Source organism: Perognathus longimembris, chromosome 6 (assembly GCF_023159225.1).
Source record: "Perognathus longimembris pacificus isolate PPM17 chromosome 6, ASM2315922v1, whole genome shotgun sequence".
NCBI lineage: Eukaryota > Metazoa > Chordata > Mammalia > Rodentia > Heteromyidae > Perognathus > Perognathus longimembris.
Genome location: NC_063166.1, coordinates 42908941 through 42931154, shown reverse-complemented (window position 1 = coordinate 42931154; position 22214 = coordinate 42908941). Strand labels below are relative to the sequence as shown.

Sequence of the window (22214 nt, the reverse complement as noted above, 5' to 3'; positions counted from 1 at the left end):
CATATCCTTAACATTCTTTCATTTTAGTTATTTTTCAGGGTGGGTTGGTTGTTTTCAGGTTTTTTGTCTGGGCTAGCCTTAGACATTGAGTCCCCTACTTATACTAGCTGCATAAAAAATGAATACCACCAGGCCCAGTTTGTTAAGATGGGGTCTTAATGTTTTATTCAGACTGGTCTTGAACCAAGATCTTTCTGATCACTCTTTTCTGAGTAGCTAGGATTACAGGCACTACACATTGAGCCTCATGGCACACTTTTTATGATTAAATCTTGTAGAAGCCCCCTTATTTTAAGTATTACATCCTCAACATATGGCTTTATATATCTGTATTTCAAGTATTGTTAGCTTAGAAATGTATACAAATACTATCAAGAGGTTATTCACCGAAAGGCAATCTTTATTTTAAAATGTAGTTTGTGAATAAAAACTTAGAAAATAAACTTAAAATTACACTGTCAATAAATTTATGATTTTCAATTTTCTGACAGACAACAATGATTATCAATCTTAGGGATTATAATGAATCTAATGTAAACTATAAATTTTGTTAGTTCTAAGATATTAATAAAAAATCAATTAATTTGCCTTAATTGCAATTATGCAAAATAGTTAAGAAAATTCATCTTGAATATACAAAGAAAAAATATTAAAGTAATAATCTCAAAATGGAATATAAGTAATTGTTCCCAATCAAAGTGGTAATTAAAAATCTCTCTTACCAAATACTCTTTCATCATTGATATTTTTGATGCAAAACCATAAGCCAGCTGGGAAGGTACATACAAGAATATGTAGGTCAAAGAAGAAAGATACCCAAGTTGTAGGCTGATGCTCAGACACTGATGCAATAATTGGAATGTGTATTTTTGCATACCTGATATAAAAAAGTTAATATTATTTACAATTAAGTAAATGACAAGACAGGAATTCTTTTAAAAGTAATAAATTTTCTTTTATTATAAATATCTCTTTATTCTTGTTTAAATATATGTCTAAAAATCGCTAGCTGTAAATAAATGTTTGGTCCATATTGTTAACACTAAAACCAGAGCTAGTCCCAACATTTTTTGGCTCTGAATTTTAACATATATATGCTGGTAAAGAAATTCACAGTTTATTTCTATCTCCTACATTTCCATCACTGACTTTTTTTAAAACCATGTTTTGGACTTTATTAGCAGAAATACTGTACCCAGTACGATAATCTACTTCCCCAATGCTTTCCTTGAGAAGACTTCAAAATAGTCATTTAAAGCTAGTCGATAAAGCAAGACAAATATAACTAGCAAAAGTAAAGCTTAGTAAATAAAACTATTAGGTTAATCCTACTGGTTATAATTATCAATAATTGTGTCCCTCAAACCCCTATATCTAGAGTAAGGCTGAACTCTTTACATATGCTTTAATCATTCCTATTTAACTTGCTTACATTCTTCAACTAGACTTGGAGATGAGCCCTCTGGATATCACACCAGAGGCACATCTAATAAATTGTGGCAGGTTTTTACTGGGTCACCTAGAAAGTAACAAAAGACAAAACAGAAGGAAAGGAGGGAAAAATAATCTCCAATAGGCAGTTTCTTATTCCTGGGAAAACATGTCAGAGGCCATAAGCTTTACTGTACTGGTTGCTAATTCAAAACCAAATATTTTTACTTACAATAGTACTCTTAAAAATGCAACAAATATTCTCTAGTGTAGTTTATACTATTTTAAAGCAGAATCTAGAATAATGTGCTATTAGAAAAAAAATCATTTTCTTCATGTCTATGGCAAATGGACTTATAATACAGCACCCACCTTCAACAATTAAAATTCAAATACTATGGACAGATGCTTTACTTTAGTTTTTTTAAAACAAAAAAAAACCCTAAAAATTATATCTATTTTAACAAACAAAACTAAAACAAGGAGTTTGTCATGAAGAACAGAAATATGCGAGTTTTATATAAATATATATATAATATATATATTTTAAAACACTAAGTACATAAAAATAGGTAAGAAAATGTAAAGGATTCGATATTTACCAAACTAGCATATTCTAATTACTTAATGTGGCTTAAGTACTGACTGAAATGCTGCTAATAGAAGAAAAGAAGATAGGGCAGTTAGGTATGACACTGACTAATCTATCTGGACTTACCCAGTGTCCCATAATGAATAAAATCTACCACTCCACGGTGCAATGTAACCTTGGAAGAAAAAAAATACAGAAGAAATTATTCTCCTTTTAAAAATTATTTTGTAAAATTTTAAGGTTTTTTATTTTGAGGTACTAGAGCTTGAACCTTGCACTTAACAAGAAGGTGGATCTATGACTTAAACCACATCCTCACCCCATACATTAAGTTCTGTTTACTATTAATTATGAATTTATTTATCTTCAAAATAATTTCAGTTTTCTTTTTTTCTGTTTGGTAGTAACAGGGCTTGAACTGAGAGTCTCATACTTGATAGTCAGACATTCCTGCCATTTGGGCGATGACTCTGGTCCTTTGTGCCTTTGAGTTTGTTTTTTAGTAAGTCTTGTGTTTATGCCTGGATTGCAATCCTATTAATGTGTACCATTATGCTCAGTTTTAATGAATTAATAAAACTTTTTTGACTTGTCTGGCTTCCAGTTTTGATCCTTCTGCTTTCTACTTCCCAAGGAGCTATAATTACAGATGTATGAGAAACTGAGTTTGGCTTCAGTTTTCTTTGGTAAGTAAAAAAATCCCACAGATTGGGAGAAGATCTTTACCGGCCATTCAACAGACAAAGGCCTCATATCTAAAATATATGCAGAACTAAAAAAATTACTTTCATCCAAAACAAAATCACAGGCTGGGGATATAGCCTAGTGGCAAGAGTGCCTGCCTCGGATACACGAGGCCCTAGGTTCGATTCCCCAGCACCACATATACGGAAAACGGCCAGAAGCGGTGCTGTAGCTCAAGTGGCGGAGTGCTAGCCTTGAGTGGGAAGAAGCCAGGGACGGTGCTCAGGCCCTGAGTCCAAGGCCCAGGACTGGCCAAAAAAAAAAAAAAAAATCACAAAGAACCAATAGCCCCCTCATCAAGTGGGCTAGAGACTTAAAAAGTGACTTCTCTGATGAGGAAATGAGAATGGCCAAGAGGCATATGAAAAAGTGCTCTACATCACTGGCCATAAAAGAAATGCAAATCAAAACAACATTGAGATTCCATCTCACCCCAGTAAGAATGTCATATATCAAGAAAACTAACAATAACAATTGTTGGAGGGGATGTGGCCAAAAGGGAACCCTACTTCATTGTTGGTGGGAATGTAAACTGGTTCAACCACTCTGGCAAGCAGTATGGAGATTCCTCAGAAGGCTAAATATAGAACTCCCTATGACCCAGCAGCCCCACTTTTGGGTATCTATCCAAAAGACCACAAACAAAATCACAGTAATGCCACCAGCACAACAATGTTCATCGCAGAACAATTTGTCATAGCTAGAATCTGGAACTAACCCAGATGCCCCTCAGTAGATGAATGGATCAGGAAAATGTGGTACATATACACAATGGAATTCTATGCCTCTATCAGAAAGAATGACATTGCCCCATTTGTAAGGAAATGGAAGAACTTGGAAAAAATTACACTAAGTGAAGTGAGCCACACCCAAAGAAACATGGACTCTATGGTCTCCCTTATTGGGAATAATTAGTACAGGTTTAGGCAAGTCATAGCAGAGCATCACAAGAGCCCAATAGCTATACCCTTATGAACACATAAGATGATGCTAAGTGAAATGAACTCCATGTTATGGAAATGATTGTTATATCACAGTTGTAACTATTTTCAACGTCCCATGTGTATCTGTAGCTTCTATTATTGATGATGTTCTTTTTTTTTTTTTTTTTTTTTTTTGCCAGTCCTGGGCCTTGGACTCAGGGCCTGAGCACTGTCCCTGGCTTCTTCCCGCTCAAGGCTAGCACTCTGCCACTTGAGCCACAGCGCCGCTTCTGGCCGTTTTCTGTATATGTGGTGCTGGGGAATCGAACCTAGGGCCTCGTGTATCCGAGGCAGGCACTCTTGCCACTAGGCTATATCCCCAGCCCTTGATGATGTTCTTGTATCACCTTCCTGTGGTTGTACCTACACTATCTCTGTAATCTTATCTGAGTATACTGGAAACCATGTATACTGGTATTAGAAGTAGGAAATTGAAAGGGAATACCAAATTTGAGAGACACAGGGTAAAAAAAGACAAACAACTACAAAAGCAATACTTGCAAAACTGTTTGGTGTAAGTGAACTGAACACCTCAGGGGGGGAAAAGGGAAAGGGGGAGGAGGGAGGGGGTATGGGGGACAAGGTAATAAACAGTACAAAAAATGTATTCAATGCCTAACGTATGAAACTGTAACCTCTCTGTACATCAGTTTAATAATAAAAATTTGGAATAAAATTTCGTATGCTGGTAATCAGATAAAAGTCAATTAAGCTTCTAGTTGACTACTAAAATGAAAGTTAAGATACTAAACAACACAGAATAATTTTAAAAGGTGTGAAAATGATCTAACCCAGAATGCCATATTCCATCAGATGAATTATAAGCATGATTTAAAACACATTTGCTTCCACTCCTTTCAGTCCTCATGATTTTGTAAACTTCAATAATCAAACAGATAAAATACTGTTAGAGGCTGGGGATATGGCCTAGTGGTAAGAGAGCTTGCCTCGTATACATGAGGCCCTGGGTTCGATTCCCCAGCACCACATATACAGAAAACGGCCAGAAGTGGCGCTGTGGCTCAAGTGGCAGAGTGCTAGCCTTGAGCAAAAGGAAACCAGGGACAGTGCTCAGGCCCTGAGTCCAAGGCCCAGGACTGGCAAAAAAAAAAAAAAAAAAAAAAAGTTAGAAAAATTAGACTTATTTTTAAGAAAGTAATCCTGAAGCACACTGAAAGTGATTTGGTGACTGGAGAGCCTAAGGTAGCAGAATTAAGAAAAACTTTTTTTAAAATGTAGTAACGATATTCTGATTTTATAACCTTATTTTATCAATGCATAGGATAGTATTAATATTTGACATATTAGAAATAAATAGAATGTGTAAAAAAAACCTATGAAAATGCCTTTTTGAAAATTAGAGACAAGATTCACATCACACAGGCAACAGAACCTACCTGTATAAGTCAAATAGATGACGCTAAGGAACACAGCACCTGCAGCTAGTGATACACCCAAAAAGAAAAGGGTCTGGAACTCTTGTTTTGTTAATCGGTCTCTCAGATACTGTAAGAAAGCATAAGCTTGCAGCAATGCAAAGACACCTAATTAAAGAAAAAGGTCATATAAATAATCAACAAAGCACTTTCCAAGACCACTTAAAATTTTTCACTTGAAAGAATTTCTCAGAAATTCTAGATGAGATACATCTAGTCATCTAGATACCTCATCTAGTTAAACTTATCTAACTAGTAGATCCGAAACCAAAACTCAAAAATCCTATCACACATTTATTTTTAAGACTCCCTTTGTATGTTATGTACCAGGCAAAAGTCAAATCCTATGAACAAATAAAATCTACTTAAAACACCTGAAAATTCTCCCCTTTTCTCTATATTTTAGTGACATGTTTTGGGGTTGGATTAAGCAACGTGTATCATTAAAAAAAATCTTAAGATTTGCTTTGCAGAAGGGTACAAAGAACTTAGATCGGGGGAGTCCTGATTTTATAGTTACCACTTACAATAATCAAGTGGTAAAAATATAACTGTAATTACACATTAAGCCTAGTTTCTGCTTAACTGTAGGAATTGGGGACCAGCAACATCAAAATATCAAAGTTAGCATTTAATAAAAAAACAGAAACAGTAGTTGGATTTCTCTGTTCTACTCCAAAGTAGGGCATAAAAGAAGTCTCTAAATTGCCTCAAAGCAGATACTAATCTCTTCATTCCAAATGGGACCTCTCGAAACCAAGAAACAAAGAATGGAGGCACAGAGATGCCAAACCTGGAAAATCAGGAGTTGTTATAAATTTCCAGTTTATTGTTAGTATTAATTTTATACTTAATCTATTAAATAATTAATATCTTTGTTCAATTATACTTGTGTTATCATTACTGTCTACTCTTGTCAAACCTAGGTATAAAAATGGAGCTTCTCTTGTTTCTTTAGACTTTCATGAAATAGTTTATTCTAAGTGAATTTGTACTTTCTTCCCTTGTCAAAGTGTCTTACTAAGAGCTGGGAATATGGCCTAATGGCAAGAGTGCTTGCCACGTTGCCTTGTATACATGAAGCCCTAGGTTCAACTCCTCAGCACCACATATATAAAAAATGCCAGAAGTGGCGCTGTGGCTTAAGTTGGCAGAGTGCCAGCCTTGAGCAAAAAGAAGCCAGGGACAATGCTCAGGCACTGAGTTCAAGCGCCAGGACTGGCAGAAAAAAAAAAAAAAAAAGTGTCTTACTAGAGAGTGCTCAGCCATGAACTTTGAGATGATTAAAAGACAATCATCTTTCCTCCTATATTAGTAAATATAAAGGTGACACTAAGTAAATAATAATAAATACATAATAAACAAAATTAAAGAAGTGCTAGCATATACTATTTAATTACCAAAATGTATACCACAAAACACTAAAGTGTAAAATTTTAAACAAAACGGACAAGATCCCTAATCCATCTGAATTTTTAAAGTAATTTTTTAAACTAAATTTTAAGAGTTATTTTCAAAAGTCCCTTTTAGGATAAAGATTAGAGACCAAAGATTAAAACATTTGTCCAACTACTTAAAATTTTTTTAAGTCTAAAAAAAGATTTAGACATTAAGAAATGTAACAATGCAAACGTATACAACAGATAGCTACATATAATAGCGTAAGTATATGTTACTATTGTGTACTCAAAACTCAATATACATTTCTCTATCTCCCATTACTACTTTTAACTTTTTGGGTGGTGGGGAGGACATTTCAAACCCCACTAAGAATGTGGTGAGAGATATTAGATAATGCCCCTCAGAAAGTTGTAGGTTGAATACAGGCTGGGAAGCTGAAAATCTGAAATCTCTTTACTTTTTTTTTTTTTTGAATACCAACATGACACTTAGAATGTTATAGTTTCGTAGCATTTTGGATTTTTAGGACAAAGGGCACTCATAGGTAAAGTCAATGTAACTTAATCTGAAACACTGATAGTCCCAAGCATTCCAGATAAGGAATACTGAGCCTGAGCTGGTATTTGTAAAATATTATAAATAACTAGCCATGGATTTCCTACAGATCATTAACCTTAAAAGGACAATCTCTGACAAAGATTTATTTACAATCTCCCACAATTGGGATTCATATTATTTTCGTGGTGGTGGTTAGTTTTTAAGAAAACAAAATCTACAAACAAAAACCCAAAATAACAAAAAAATCTAGCTTTTGCCAATCAGAGTGATATATTCTTTAGAAATAGAAAAAAGTGTTCTTTCTCATACCTGCAGCTGCCATATGTTCACTTGTTCTGATTGGCTGGAATCCCACAAAGGGTATCTGCATGGATAATATTAAACCCACTATGTAGAAAGTGCTATATGCTACAAAGACAAAATAGGAAACAAGAATGGTTTACTACTACCATAAAGTACTCAAAACAAATATGCACATAGCCTTTTTAGCAAATTTTAAAAATCTTGTAGTTATTATAAAGGTGATATACAGAGATGTTACAGTTATGTAAATCAGGTAATGAATACCTACCTTTCTTTTTGAACAATGACAAAAGTCTGCTTCACTTTTTTGTTTTAGGCAGGTTTATCTGTGAATCCCAGACTGGAATCCAATTCCTGAGTGCTGGGATTACAGGAGTGTACTACTACATCCAGCTGAGATATAACTACTCTCAAGAAATCTGTTTATTGGACTGTCTAAGAAATGTCTGAAATTTTGATCATTTGGTTTATAGAAGAAAATTCCCATTTGTACCAAAGTGCTATTTTTCTTCCCTATTGTGTCTCAGGAGGAATTCTGTACATGAATAGACTACATTTTTATCCCTACAAATGTAATCTTTTCCAAGAGCAATCCAACAACGAATTATTCTTGATGTCCACTCTTTTTTCCTCTGACACAGGCTGAGAGGAGGTGGCATCGTGACACCTTCCAACTCAGTGCCTTAGTATCTTCATTTAAGGAACAGGGATAGGGAGGACTTGACACCATCTCTGCCTACTTATACATGCAAGCCAAGAAGGAATCTGAACTCCTCCCCTCCCCCAGGATCCTAGTGGAACTAATATTAGAAGCCACTTGCTGATCCATTCAGGCTAGTCAACTTCCCATCATGACTTGCAGCTCCGCAAGACTCCTACAACATTCTCCCTCTAGTCTGGCTTCCCACCAGAAAAGGGCACCAAGAGAATAATGAGGCCACACTGTGAGAGGCCTTTGAGTGGGGAGAGGAGCTACATACAAGCAAGTGCAGTATTAGTTCTCCAAGCTGTTCATTCTAAACAATACTATTTGTGCTTTCCTTACCCAAAACATGCAGACCTGAGACTGTGATGGTAAGATCTCTCTAGAGGATGGGAGCCCCACTGACTTTCCAGCCCTGGGTAGCTGTCCTCCCATGTTTCCTCTGAGCTCAGGGGGAGAACAGGGTGGTTTGGAAGGCAGCTGCTTCCGGCTGGCAGGCCCTCCCTTTGAGGAAAGGAAGGCATGGGCAGAGGGCCTGCTGCTTTCATGAACACTATTTTCAAGGACTTTCACTAGAAACAGTGTTACAAAATTAGATATTAAACACACTGGAATACAGAAACAAATACAGTAATTATACAAACTGATACCAGGGTGGTCCATGCTCACAGATTGCTGAAGTCCTTAAAACAAACCCTAGCTTCTTTTCCCTTCCCCCCCACCCCCAGCCCCTTCGAGAAAACCTCTACAAGGTCATGTTATCTTAAAATGTTACTGAATGTTCACTTTCAACAGGAGTATCAGATGAATGCCAGAGTCTGGAATAGTCACATATAAAGTTTTTTAGAAAACAGTTTTAACATGGATGATTTCCTCTTCCTACTTTTTTTTCTTATTCATTGTCAAAGTGATGTACAGAGAGGTTACAGTTTCATACGTTAGGCCTTGGGTACATTTCTTGTACTGTTTGTTACCTCCTCCCTCATTCCCCCCTCCCCCATGAGATGTGTTCAGTTGGTTAACACCAAATGGTTTTGCAAAAATTATTGTCTGTTCTTTTTTCTTTTTTTGGCCAGTCCTGGAGCTTGTACTCAGGGCCTGAGCACTGTCCCTGGCTTCTTTTTGCTCAAGGCTAGAGCTCTGCCACTTGAGCCATAGTGCCACTTCTGGCCACTTTTTATATGTGTGGGGCTGGGGAACTGAACTCAGGGCTTCATGTATATGAAGCAAGCACTCTTGCCACTAGGCCATATTCCCAGCCCCTCCTCTTCCTGTTTTTAACTGATTAAAAAATATATATGTATAAATTTTATGGGCTTTCTGCAGAACATTACTTAAGAGTCTTGTTTCCTTTCTAACAGTTAGTGGAATTAAGCTTTTTCAATCTACCATTAGTAATCATGGACATAACTCAAGAAGCTATGTACTAAAAAAGTAATCCAAAATATTCCCAAATACATCCTTACCATCACCCAGTATACATGAATACCTGTAAATTTTTTTTTTTTTTTGGCCAGTCCTGGGCCTTGGACTCAGGGCCTGAGCACTGTCCCTGGCTTCTTCCCGCTCAAGGCTAGCACTCTGCCACTTGAGCCACAGCGCCACTTCTGGCCGTTTTCTGTATATGTGGTGCTGGGGAATCGAACCTAGGGCCTCGTGTATCCGAGGCAGGCACTCTTGCCACTAGGCTATATCCCCAGCCCCTGTAAATTTTTTGATAGACTCATATACTTTATATTAAGAATTTAAAAAGAACTGATCACCAAATTTTCTGTGATTAAAGAAAAAAATCAAGCCACTAAACAGACTATTTATTAAACATAAGAGTCTAATAAAGAAAAACAATTTGTTCTCAGCTATGTAAATGTTAAAGCATAGGCAAATTGAGAAGAGATTACAACATGTATAAAAAGGCTGTTTTGCATTCACATGCTCATATATCATGATTAAAAGAGTATATAGTATCTGTTTGGAACCACCGAAACGAAAGATTAGAAATGAAGATATAGTTCACTTGAAATAAATTATAGTGTGAAAGTCATTCTACTTGTGGACATTGTTTTATAATAATTTTAAATAATATTTTATTAGCATCTACATGTGACCATTATTTTATGAGAATTCAATGTTTTTAATGAACTGCCATCAAAAAGAGGGGGAAGTGTGTGCATGCATTTTTTGCTGTTATATATTGTATAATTAACATACAGAATATACTGCTCTTCACACAACTTAATTATAACAATATTTATTTAACTGCTTTAAAAAGAAAGCCAGTAATAGGAAGGTACACTAGTTGAAATGTTCTATTAACTCCCAAGCTGTGTAACAAGAGATGATTACTAGGTTAAGATGAGAATTAAGAAGCTCATGTATTTAACAGGAAGAATGAGAATAAATGAATAAAGATTCCAATAACTTGAAGCTAATGGAGGACTAGCCATTAGCAGCACAAGTAACCCATCCAGTTAGTATACTTTCCACACACATTAATGTTGTCATAGTATTACCCTCTATGAAATTCACAATGTGAAATGAAATTAACTAACAATGCTATGTCACATGATGTGCCAAAAAATTTGGCCAGTGTGTCTTCTAGTTAAAGCTTCTTTGCTAAATCAGTTTCATATTGAAGCTCCAACAGAGGAGAGTCAAGGAAGCAGAACCAGGGCAAAAGGAGGGAAGAGGGGTAGGGATTAGGTTACTATGTGACCTCAAATTACTATGTTAACAACAGGTTGGATAATAATTAACAATGTAAAAATTTCACCAATTGCTCTTTTGGTGACTAGAAATGAAGTTTCTTCTTAGGCATTTGTTCCAGTCCATCTTCACAAGTGTTCATAGACTAAGCTGATAACATTCTTATTCAATACTTCACAAAGATATTCTCATTAGTAAAGACAACATTTAGGACTGGGATATAGCTTGTCAGTGGTATAGTGCTTGCCTATCATGCAGAAGGCAATCTCCAGAATGGAAGAAAAGTGACTTAGAAGCCCAACAAAGTACCAGGAAATGGGTACTTGCAGGGGAGATGGGACAAGCAGAAGGGGGTAGACAAAGTGGAAATGCAGTCAAGAATTCATGGTATAATGCCACAAAATTAAGAAAACTAGGGGGAAGGATTGAAGGGGGGACGAAAATGTTGGAGGGATAATACAGATCAAGATGCATTGTATACATAAACTGTTTTGTTAAATGGCAAACAAAAATTCAATACATATCCTAATTTTTTTTTTTAAGTGAGGGAAAAGTTGTGCTGGAAGGGGTGGGTGAGAATATTGAAAGGGGTAACACTGATCAAGATGTACTGCATTCACAAACTGCTTTGATGAATGGCAACTCCTTTGTACAATTACTTTATAAAGATAACAAAAATAGTCAAAAGTCCCCCAGATGCACTAGAATCCAAGTTTAGTAAGGATGATGGGATAAGTTGAAGCAAGAAAATCTCAGGTTATAAAATAGGCGAAGTGGGACTCTGGTTTTACATCTTTGAAATTTCTTGTATCACAATCTCATTTATACATAGTTACAAATGCCAGTGAAACAAATGTACTATTTGCAGCAACTCAAAAGAATTTTCATTCAAGAGTACTAGACCCAAGTCATCCCAATCTCTAGTATTCTTTAATCACTGATCCTGAGATATTCACATAGGGAAATAAGTGTCCTATCTCACAGTTCCTTGTCCTATCTCATACTGGTATTTCCATTAAAGTTAAGACTGTTTATCAGGCAATATACAAGGCTAAATACCACAAACTTCTTCCCTTAAGACTCCTTCTTCCCACTGAATTTGTAAAATCATATATACGTCTCAATACCAAAAATTAAAAGCCTCATTTACAAATCAACATCTTAAAATATAGAAAAAATTGGATTCATTCCAATAAATGGTGAAATAACCAAATTCTTCAAAATAAATACAACTTTTCCTGCAAAATAAAAGCAAAAGCTTTTTTGCTCTCTCTCTCTCTTTTTTTTTTTTTTTTTTTTTTTTTTTTTGCCAGTCCTGGGGCTTGGACTCAGGATCTGAGCACTGTCCCTGGCTTCTTTTTGCTCTACCACTTGAGCCACAGCGCCACTTCTGGCTTTTTCTTTTTCTTTTTTTTTTTTGGCCAGTCCTGGGCCTTGGACTCAGGGTCTGAGCACCATCCCTGGCTTCTTCCCGCTCAAGGCTAGTACTCTGCCACCTGAGCCACAGCGCCCCTTCTGGCCGTTTTCCATATATGTGGTGCTGGGGAATTGAACCAAGAGCTTCATGCGTAGGAGGCAAGTGCTCTTGCCACTAGGCCATATTCCCAGCCCACTTCTGGCTTTTTCTACATATGTGTTGCTGAGGAATTGAACCCAGGGCTTCATGTATGTGAGGCAAATACTCTACTGCTAGGCCATATTCCCAGCGCTGCTTTTTCACTCTCTATCCCATGGTATTTTACCAATGGGTTTTAAAAAATTTGTATCTTAAAACCACTCAAATATTAGCTTTACAGCTAATAAGTCAAGATATTTTAAAAAATAGAAAACTGTTAGCAAATCAAAAGCACAAATAACCATAATGAAGCAAGTACTTTTGACATGGGTTGTGGGGAAGAAAGGCTTTATAAAATATATAAGAGGGAGGGGATACAGGGCATGGTGATCCACACCTATAATCTCAGCAGGCTGGCAGAGGTAGGAAGCTGGTCATTCAATTAAAGGGTCTCCTTATGTCATGAGCACTGAGTAACAGTAGACAACACTTAGTACTATGAATGCTTTTGGAAGACCACAACAATGCACATACTTTAGTAACAGATTCTACAAATTCCTCTTCCTATGAATCCAGATCAAACTATTTTTCTCATCCATGTACTCCCACCTTTCTTTTTCTTTTATGGCACCTGTTAAATAGTACTTTTAAAGATTTTTATTTGCATATCTTAGTTGTACAGAGAGAAATTCATTATATGTTTCATAGATGCATATGAAACATATTGACCAAATGCACCCCATCACTCCAAAAGAACCTCCATACCTTTTTAAATATTCTTGAAACCAGAATATTAAGCATCTATCATCAAAGTGGTAAGTGTTAAGAAAAATCACACAGATAATGCTGTAAATCAGTTATTATATCATGAAAATGTTACCACACTGCCATCCTGTGGAAACACAATTACTGGTGTTCATTACTACAATTACCCTTCCAATGTGTCAGAAAAAATTTTTCATTACAAATGCGCAAGCATACAAATACATTCTATTTAGTTGTAGACAAAGAAAATCTCTGATCTGGAATAAATAGTGATCTAAATAGAGTCTAAATATGTTTTCAAAGTACTTTAAATCCAAGGATATAGCATAACAGGGTAAGACTGAAGAGAGAAGAAATATATCATTGCCCTTAAAGGGCTCAAATTAATTTTCAAGGCACTAGAAAATCTGATTTAAATTCCACTGAAATTTTAAGTACTAAGAAGCTCTTACTGTTCTCCAAATTTAAGTACTTTCTTTCTGGCAAAACATACAATATATGTTGACTGTACTCTTGTATAATTTTTATCACCCATTAAACCATATTAGCATTTCTGTGTTGCTTTTCTCTGTTATTTTAATGGAAATAGCTAACAAAACATTCTTTTCTATCCAATCTGTCAATCACAATAGTAACAGTCAAAAGAAATAGTAAGGAACTACTCTTAAGATCCATCCAATTTTGTTGTGTCACTAACAAATAAAAATGTTTGCATGGATGAAACTTTGATAAATATATTGACATGGTGATAATTTCTGTTTAGGTTGAACCTTGATGAACATATGTAGGATAAAGAATGCTATGGAATTTACATGGATTAAAAATGAAGTGAAACATACACTCACAAACTAGGTAGCATAGAAATAAACATTACTTGCAAATAATATATTCGGTCTATACAATATGAGTGCTTTTTTGGTAAAAACAAAACAAAACTGTCACAAATATAAAAACTCTCTTCTTTACAGTATCTTAGAAAAACCGTAAATACTGGAATATTACTCGTAGGTATCTTGTGTAAAATTTGGCTATCCTGAATATAAGGCAAAAATGAGAGTATGAGCTTCAGCCAGGTGCCAGTGGCTCACACCTAATCCTAGCTACTCAGGAGGCTGAGATCTGAGGACAGCAGTTCAAAGCCAGCCCATGCAGAAAAGTCCCTTGAGACTCTTATCTCCAATTAACCACTCAAAAACTGGAAGTGTCACTGGGGTAGAGCATTAGTTTTGAGCACAAAGAGGCCCAGGGACAGCACCCAGGCCCTAAGTTCAAGCTCTATAACTGATAAAAATAAATTAATAAATAAAAATTGAGTGTGAGCTTTAGAATAGTTTTCTTACAAAGCCTAAGACCTTAAAAACAAACTTTTTATATAAGACAAAATTCAAAGAACTACTGAACTACTAAACACTCATTGCTTGCCATCTGAGAAACAAAGTATTCTGATATACAGATTTTTTAAAATTAACTTTATTTGTTCAGTATTCAAAGATATTTTAAAATAAATGAAAAATTACCAATTAGTAGTTGTTTTTATCTTTGTTGTTCTTATTTTGAGACAAGGTCATGCTGTAAGTCCAAGATTGGGACTCTGGATCCTTTTGTTTTGCTTTGTTTTGTTTTTGTCGCCAGTCCTGGGGTGTGGACTCAGGGCCTGAGCACTGTCCCTGGCTTCTTTTTGCTCAAGGCTAGTACTCTACCTCTTGAGCCACAGCTCCACTTCCGGCTTTTTTCTATATATGTGGTGCTGAGGAATCGAACCCAGGGCTTCATGTATACCCTCGATCCTTTTGCCTCTGCCTCCCTTCATTGGTATTCTAGACCTGCACTCATAGACCTGGACTCAACTTTTTTTTTTTTAATCTTCCAGTCCCAACTCCTATGCTGTTCCTCCCTCACCATCCATCACACATCCATATTAGATTCTATGGGCCTCCTTGAAATATAGACATATTCGAAGTTTTCTCTAGTTATGTTCAACTGATCCTATGGACATGTGCAAAAATTACAAAAATAATTTTAAAATAAATTTAATGAAAATAATTCACTCAAATTCATTTGGTTTGGTATTTAAATCACAAACTTGGTTAGTAGGAATGAGTTTTCCATTTACCCACCTTTATTTATGCAAATATTTTTCTTCAGGGGAGGAAAAACTATAGAAATGATGGCATATGCTAAATTCAAAGGACAACTTTATATACAAACACATTATCATGATCCCAGTATTTTTTAAGTAATTGTTAAAATTAGGACAAAAAATTAAATCCTGATACATCTCATATGAAGGAAGAAAAATACTTATTCTATAGCTCCACTCTCCATATTTAACTCTATTAAAATCATACTAGGTATCAACAATTAGAGAAACCAGGGAATTTTAACACAATTATTACTAATCTAATTTTATATACACATATCCCTACAGCATTTTGGTTTTTCTTTCCTATGCAAAGAAGAAATATTCTCAAAGACCAACTAAATGGTATTATATATTTTCTCCAGTGATTAAAGAAATTGAGTCACCAAACATAAGGTAGTTTTCCTCAGTTCTCATCCTTTTACCCAATTCTCATCCCATCTGGGTATTAAACTTAAGGAGAATTGAATGCTGCTTTGTGTTTTAAATTTTAATGTGGAAGTACTTTTCCTGGACCTCCTTAACGATGTGTTTATATGACCACCTCTGACATATCTTTGGATCTTCTTCATATAAGCATTTCACAAAAGTGTCAGTCTTTTTCTCCCTACTGTATACCTAACTGTTAAATTACTAAAATCTCCCATTATTTAACACTATACAACAAATTCTCTTATTTATTCCTTTGTAACCATTTAACTTAAAAAAAAATTTCCTTGCAGTTTTCCAAAACAAAAATCTGAGGATTCTTTCTGGGCCTCAGTTACTGTTAATGCTTCAGAATAAACAAATATCATAGGCTGATATATTTCAACAGTAAAGTTATATTCTTATACAGGACGCATGTATTTATAGTGGTTTCTTTTAGTATCATGGGCTCTGACTTAGATGTTAGCTCTACTACTAGGTACGTGATATGTAGCAAATTATCATGCTTCCTCTTGTACCTCTCCTCATCTATAAAATGAGTACAGTAAGAGTACTAATTTTCTCTTTATACAAACAGAAAAAGTTCTAAAATTCATGTGGAAACATAAAATATTCCAAATAGCAAAAGTAATCCTAAACAAAAAAAGGAATGCTAGAGTTATCCAATTTGAGATTTAAATTATATCCAGTCATAATAATAAAAAACTAATTATCTACATGCCAAAAACTGAAACTAGACCCCTTTCTGTCATTCTGTATAAAATCAATTCAAAATAGGTTAAAGAAATGTGAAATGTGAAATTACAGGAAAATCACTGCAAAATACAGACATAGTTGATAGGACTCTAATTGCAGAGGAAATAAGAACAGGATCAACAATAGGATTATATTAAAGTTTTGTAAATCAAAATTACCAATGACAATTACTAGAAGCAAGAAACAACTTGCAGAACCAGAAAAAAAATCTTCATCAGTGAACAAATGGATGAATATCCAGAACATAGAAAGAGCTAAAAAAATTAAACATCAAAAAGAAAAAAGTTAATAAATGGGCAAATGAACAGATCTCAAGAGAAGTACACATGGCTAAAAAATACATGAAATGTCCCAAATCCTTAGCCATATAGTTATGTGCAAACTAAAACTACCCTGACATTTCATCTCACTCCAGACAGAATGGCAATCATTAAGAAAATAGTAACAAATGTCATTGAAGATATGCGTAAGGGGAGAAACCCTATATAATGCTGGTGGGAACATAAAGTAGTGCAGTGACTATGGAAATGGAAATCAGTATGGAGGGTAATCAAAAAGGTTAAAAAAAAAAAAAAAAAAAAGCTGGGTGTAGGTGGCTCCTGCCTGTAATCCTAGCTGCTCAGGAGGCTGAGATTTAAGGAGTTCAAAGTTAGCACAGGCAAAGTCCATGAGACTCTTATCTCCAATTAACCACCAGAAAACTGGATATGGTTCTGTGGCTCAAAGTGGTAGAGCACTAGCCTTGAGCAAAAAGAGCACAGAGACAGCATCCAGGCCATGAGTTTAAGCCCCATGACTGAAAAAACACACGAAAGGTAAAAAACATCTACCTTTTTATCCTACCTTCCTATGTTTATAGCAATACTACTTAAAATGGACAAGTTGTGCAATCAGCCTAGGTGTCCAACAATCAGTGAATGGATACAGAAAATGTGGTATACAATGTGGAAGAATATTATTCAGCAATTAAAGATACTGAGAATGTCATTTGCAGGCAAACAGATGAAAATGGTATCATAATATTGAACAAGATAAGCCAAGTTTAAAGAAGCCAAATATCCTATGTTTTTGCTTAAATGTAGAAATATAGACCTAAAATAATAAGAAAATCTGAGCATATAAGGGGGACTATCTGACATGGGGGGCATCAGCAGGATGGACAAGAAGAGGGAAAGGTTTGAAGGGAGCAAAGAATTTTACATATACACCTTATATATGTGTGCTATGTAATATATAGTATATAAATATATAATAATAAAGTAATTATAGTGTGTGTGTGTGTGTGTGTGTGTGTGTGTGTGTGTGATGATAGCATAATGAAACCCATCAAATACTATTTGGAAATGTAGTAGAGGAGGAAAGGGGGTTAAAGGAGGAAAATAGTATAGCACACTATTCAAAGTACACTGTATCAGTTTATCAAAATAAAATTCCCGTTTATTCGATATTTGTGAATACAAAAATTTAGAAGAGTATGTAGTATATAAAAGTTGGTGAATATTATAATTTCAGTGGCAGATTGTTACAAACTGAAGTGTAATGTCATTAATATACTATTAATTTATCTTATTTTTATTTCTACTATGATATAATCTATGTACTGAAAAATCCATCTTCTAAAAACCTAACAAGAAGTAATGTTTAGTGTATTCAGAGTTCTGTGACCATCACAACTATCTAATTCCTGAATATTTTCTCACAACCAACCAAAAGAAATTCCATTATCTATTAACATCATTCTCCCTTGCCCAAGCACCTGGCTACCACTAATCTACTTTGTTAGACTTAATAAATTTGCTTATTTTGGACAGTGTGGCTCTTTTCCTTCAGTATAATGTTTGTATAAATCACGTTTATCTATTTATCAGTCAATAGACATTTACATTGTCTTCACTTTTGTACTATTATTAATAATAAATGCTGGTGTGAACATTCATGACCAAGTTTTATTCATGTCCAAGTTTTGTGAGATGTGTATTTTCTTTTTTATTGAGTAAACAAACAGTAGAACTCTATGGTAAATTTTTGAGGCACAGTGTTCATTTTTCTTAGTTTTACCACAACATTACTATAATAGAATCGTATTATTTTCCCAAGATATTGTTTTCAAATTTCAGTTGCCCTCTAGTTTATTCAACCTATAAAATTCTTTTTCTCCTGAAAAGTACACTCAAACTAAGACTTCATCTTTCACTATATATTTTAATAAAAGTTTTTTTAAGCCAATAATTAAAATCACATACTTTTTAGAGACAACAGCAACTCAGTTTGTTGGTATACAATACAAAAGGGCCTCAAATAAATTATTTAACAATAAATTAACAATAAATTAAATAATTTATTTTGAAGATATCAGTCTCTTACAGTGAATACACTAAATTTAAGTAAACTAAGAAAATTGTGAGTAATTCTGATAATAAAGTGTCTACTCCTCCAAATTACAAAGAGGCCAAAAATATTAATTTTGTAAAATTATCAAATTAATACAAAACAAAACCCATCTAGTTAAGAGTTGGTAACAAAGCGTTTATGTAAAAATGCTTGACCTTCCTATCAAAACACAAAGCAAAGTGAACATAAAATTAATTTTAAATTTTCATGGGGGGGAATGAGGGAGGAGGTAACAACAGTACAAGAAATGTATCCAATGCCTAATGTATGAAACTGTAAACTCTCTGTACATCACTTTGACAATAAATAAGAAAAGAAAACTAAAAAAAAATTTTTCATGGGTAATACCAATGAAATTGATTCAAAGAATTTATATGTCTTTCAAACAAATTTGAAAAGTCAAATCACTTACCTATATAGACTCTTTTGCTGTACCTCTGCATCAATAGTAGCACAAATACATGCAGAGGAATAAGGTTGATGATAAACACATAACCACCCCAGGCAGAAACCTATGAGAAAAGAAATGCTAAGATAAATGATTTATATTTTCCCTTTTAAAAACAGGCACATTTCTTTTTTTTTCTCCTTTTTTTTTTTCTTTTCTTTTTTTGGCTATCTGTAGGACTTGAACCATTTCTGGGCCTAGGCTCTGTCCCTGAGCTCCTTTTGCTCAAAGCCAGCACTCTTCCATTTTAAGCCACAGCTCCACTTCCAGGTTTCTAGTAGTTTGTTGGAGGTAAGAGTCTCATGGACTTTTCTGCCTGGAGTAGCTCTGAACCCAAATCCTCAGCTCTCAGTCTCTTGAGTAGCTAGGATTACAGTTGTGAGCCACCAGCATCTGGTTTCTCTCTTTTTTTGTACCAGTATTTGGGTTTGAGCCCAGGGCCTCAAGCTCTTGCATGGCTTTTCATTCAAGGCTTGTGCTCTACTACTTGGATCACACATCTCCTTTTCTGGATACTTAGAGGTAACAGGCTCATGAAATTTTCTGCTTAGGCTGGCTTTGAGTCAGCCTCTTGAGTAAACAGGATTAAAGGGTGAGCCACCAAACACCTGGCTAAGAGGTACATTTTTATGTCTTCTAAACATACTCTGAGCAAACGCCTCGTATACATGAAGCCATGGGTTAGATTCCTCAGCATCACATATATAGAAAAGGTCAGAAGTGGTGCTGTGGCTCAAGTGGCAGAGTGCTAGCCTTGAGCACAAAAGAAGCCAGGACAGTGCTCAGGCCCTGAGTCCAAGCCCCAGGACTGGCAAAAAAAGAAAAAAAAAATGATGGATTTATATAACTTATGGATAACTCATCATGCCTTATTTTTATGGGTAACTGAAATAACATGATCTCATAAATCTAGTAGACCTTCCTAAATTCTCTGCTGAAATGACTGAAATCAGATTTAACAGGAGAGCTGAAAATATACATTTGTGAATTGGCAGAACACAGAGTGTAATGTACACAGAGTTCTAGAATACAGATCATGAACTTTCAGGATTAAAAATATAAGCTTTTTAACCTCATCTGTTTCTAATGATGTATTGCAAGAAAGTTCACTGAGAAAAATAATAATGTTACTCTCCATCAACAACTCAACTAAAAGGAACATTTAGATGATCTGTATTTTGAAATTTCTAAGAGTGCTAATTGGATACAATTTTCTCCTACAGATGAATTATAAAGAAAGACCTCATTTTAATGTTTGACTATATTATTTAATCAGAATAACAAGATATTGTATTAACATTCTAAAAAAGAGCATTCATTTTCAACTGAAAACCGTATTAATTTTTCAGGAGCTGCTAATAAGCTCTTATCAAGTTCTTAAGATTATGCCCTAGTAATTAAAGGCTTGAAAAAAATTGGTATCAATATCAATACCTTTAAGAAGGTATGTGCTAAAATATATATTGCTATACATGTAAATTCAAAATTATTTATATTTTTCACTTTATAAAAGGTCTATTTAATTTGTGATGACAATCTAAACATATGAACAAACATAAAACACTAGTGTTATATTCTAACAATGTGGCCCATAACTGAAATTGAACAGCTTGTAAAAAACTGACATCAGCTTATAATGTATATATCTGTTAATTTAATCACATGCTGTTTTTCACCCAAAAAAATCCCCTAATTATTACCCTGATTAAACACCATTACTAAGTGAAATACATCTGCCTATGAATAAATTTTAAGTCTAAGCTTGAAAGAAAACATATTTATTATAAGTACAATTGCACAGAAGGACTTCATGCTTTTCTCTAGAAGAACTATAAACTGGACGCACATATTTATTTTAGAAAAATATATTCTCTTAAAAGATTTGCTAAAATTATTTTTAATTTATAGTATAATTTATAAGTTATAGGGTAAAAGAAATAGAAGCAAACATAATTTTACACCCTGATTCTTAAATTATGTAGGTAATAACTGACCATTATTTAAGCAATGACGTTAGGGAATTTTGGTTGGAATTTTAGAATTCTGGAAATGAAACATAAAATAAAAATACTTCCTCATCTATGTTTAACATAAGTATAAAAAATAAAAGCAATTTCAACATGAATTTGATGTGTTAGAAAGTAGTCATAATTTATGCATGATCTTTCACTATAGAATTTCCTTTAACTTCTGGCTCACACAAATTCATCTTTATTCTCCCCCCCCCATTTACTTTATGAAAAAGAGAATACAATAGGCCAAAAGAACATTCCTTAACATTTTCTGTCACCATAAGTTAATATTTCTGAGGGAGGGTAGAGTCTATTATAAGAGGTTCACATGGTTTTCTTTCAGTTTATTTTTCTGACAGTGTCTTCCACTTTTGTTCAGGCTGACCTTGGACTATAATCCTTTACCTCCTGAAAATCTGAGACTACAGATATGTGCTGTTACATCTAGCTGAGGGAATTAATCTTTCTTTGTTCACCATGACTTCTAAGTGCTCTCAATTCTCTGTTTTAGGCCAATTTACTAAAATTGAGTGGCTAGATTGGTTTACCTTTAAGCAACTTTTAGTTTCAATATAGGAAACAAATCTTTACTACAATATTCAAAGTTATTTGAGTGTTGGTAAGTTTTATTTCATCTAAACAGTTCCATGTTTAATTATTTGATAGGAAACATTTCTTGTTGCCTTGCAACTTGTAATGTAAATTAGGAAAACATTTTACTTGTCAATGCAATTGAAGAATAAAGCTAGGGACCGTAAAAAGAATTTAAACTTAAATCATTAGAAGTTGCACTCTTCAAAAGTTAACATACTTGCTAAACAAGGTCCAAGTCTTAAAGACTCCCAGAGGTAGGAAATAGAAAAC

General features: G+C 34.5%; 1 protein-coding gene across 1 annotated transcript in view; it reads right to left on the bottom strand.

Moving 5' to 3' along the window:
- Positions 1-22214, bottom strand: part of Stt3b (STT3 oligosaccharyltransferase complex catalytic subunit B) — an 83319-nt gene that overhangs the window by 16698 nt on the left and 44407 nt on the right. Inside the window, exons 5-9 of the mRNA XM_048348607.1 lie at positions 19303-19402; positions 7455-7553; positions 5148-5294; positions 2150-2198; positions 723-877 (exon numbers count right to left, since the gene is read on the bottom strand). Of these exons, the coding sequence (XP_048204564.1) occupies positions 723-877; positions 2150-2198; positions 5148-5294; positions 7455-7553; positions 19303-19402 (550 nt within the window). The remainder of the gene's footprint in view (positions 1-722; positions 878-2149; positions 2199-5147; positions 5295-7454; positions 7554-19302; positions 19403-22214) is intronic.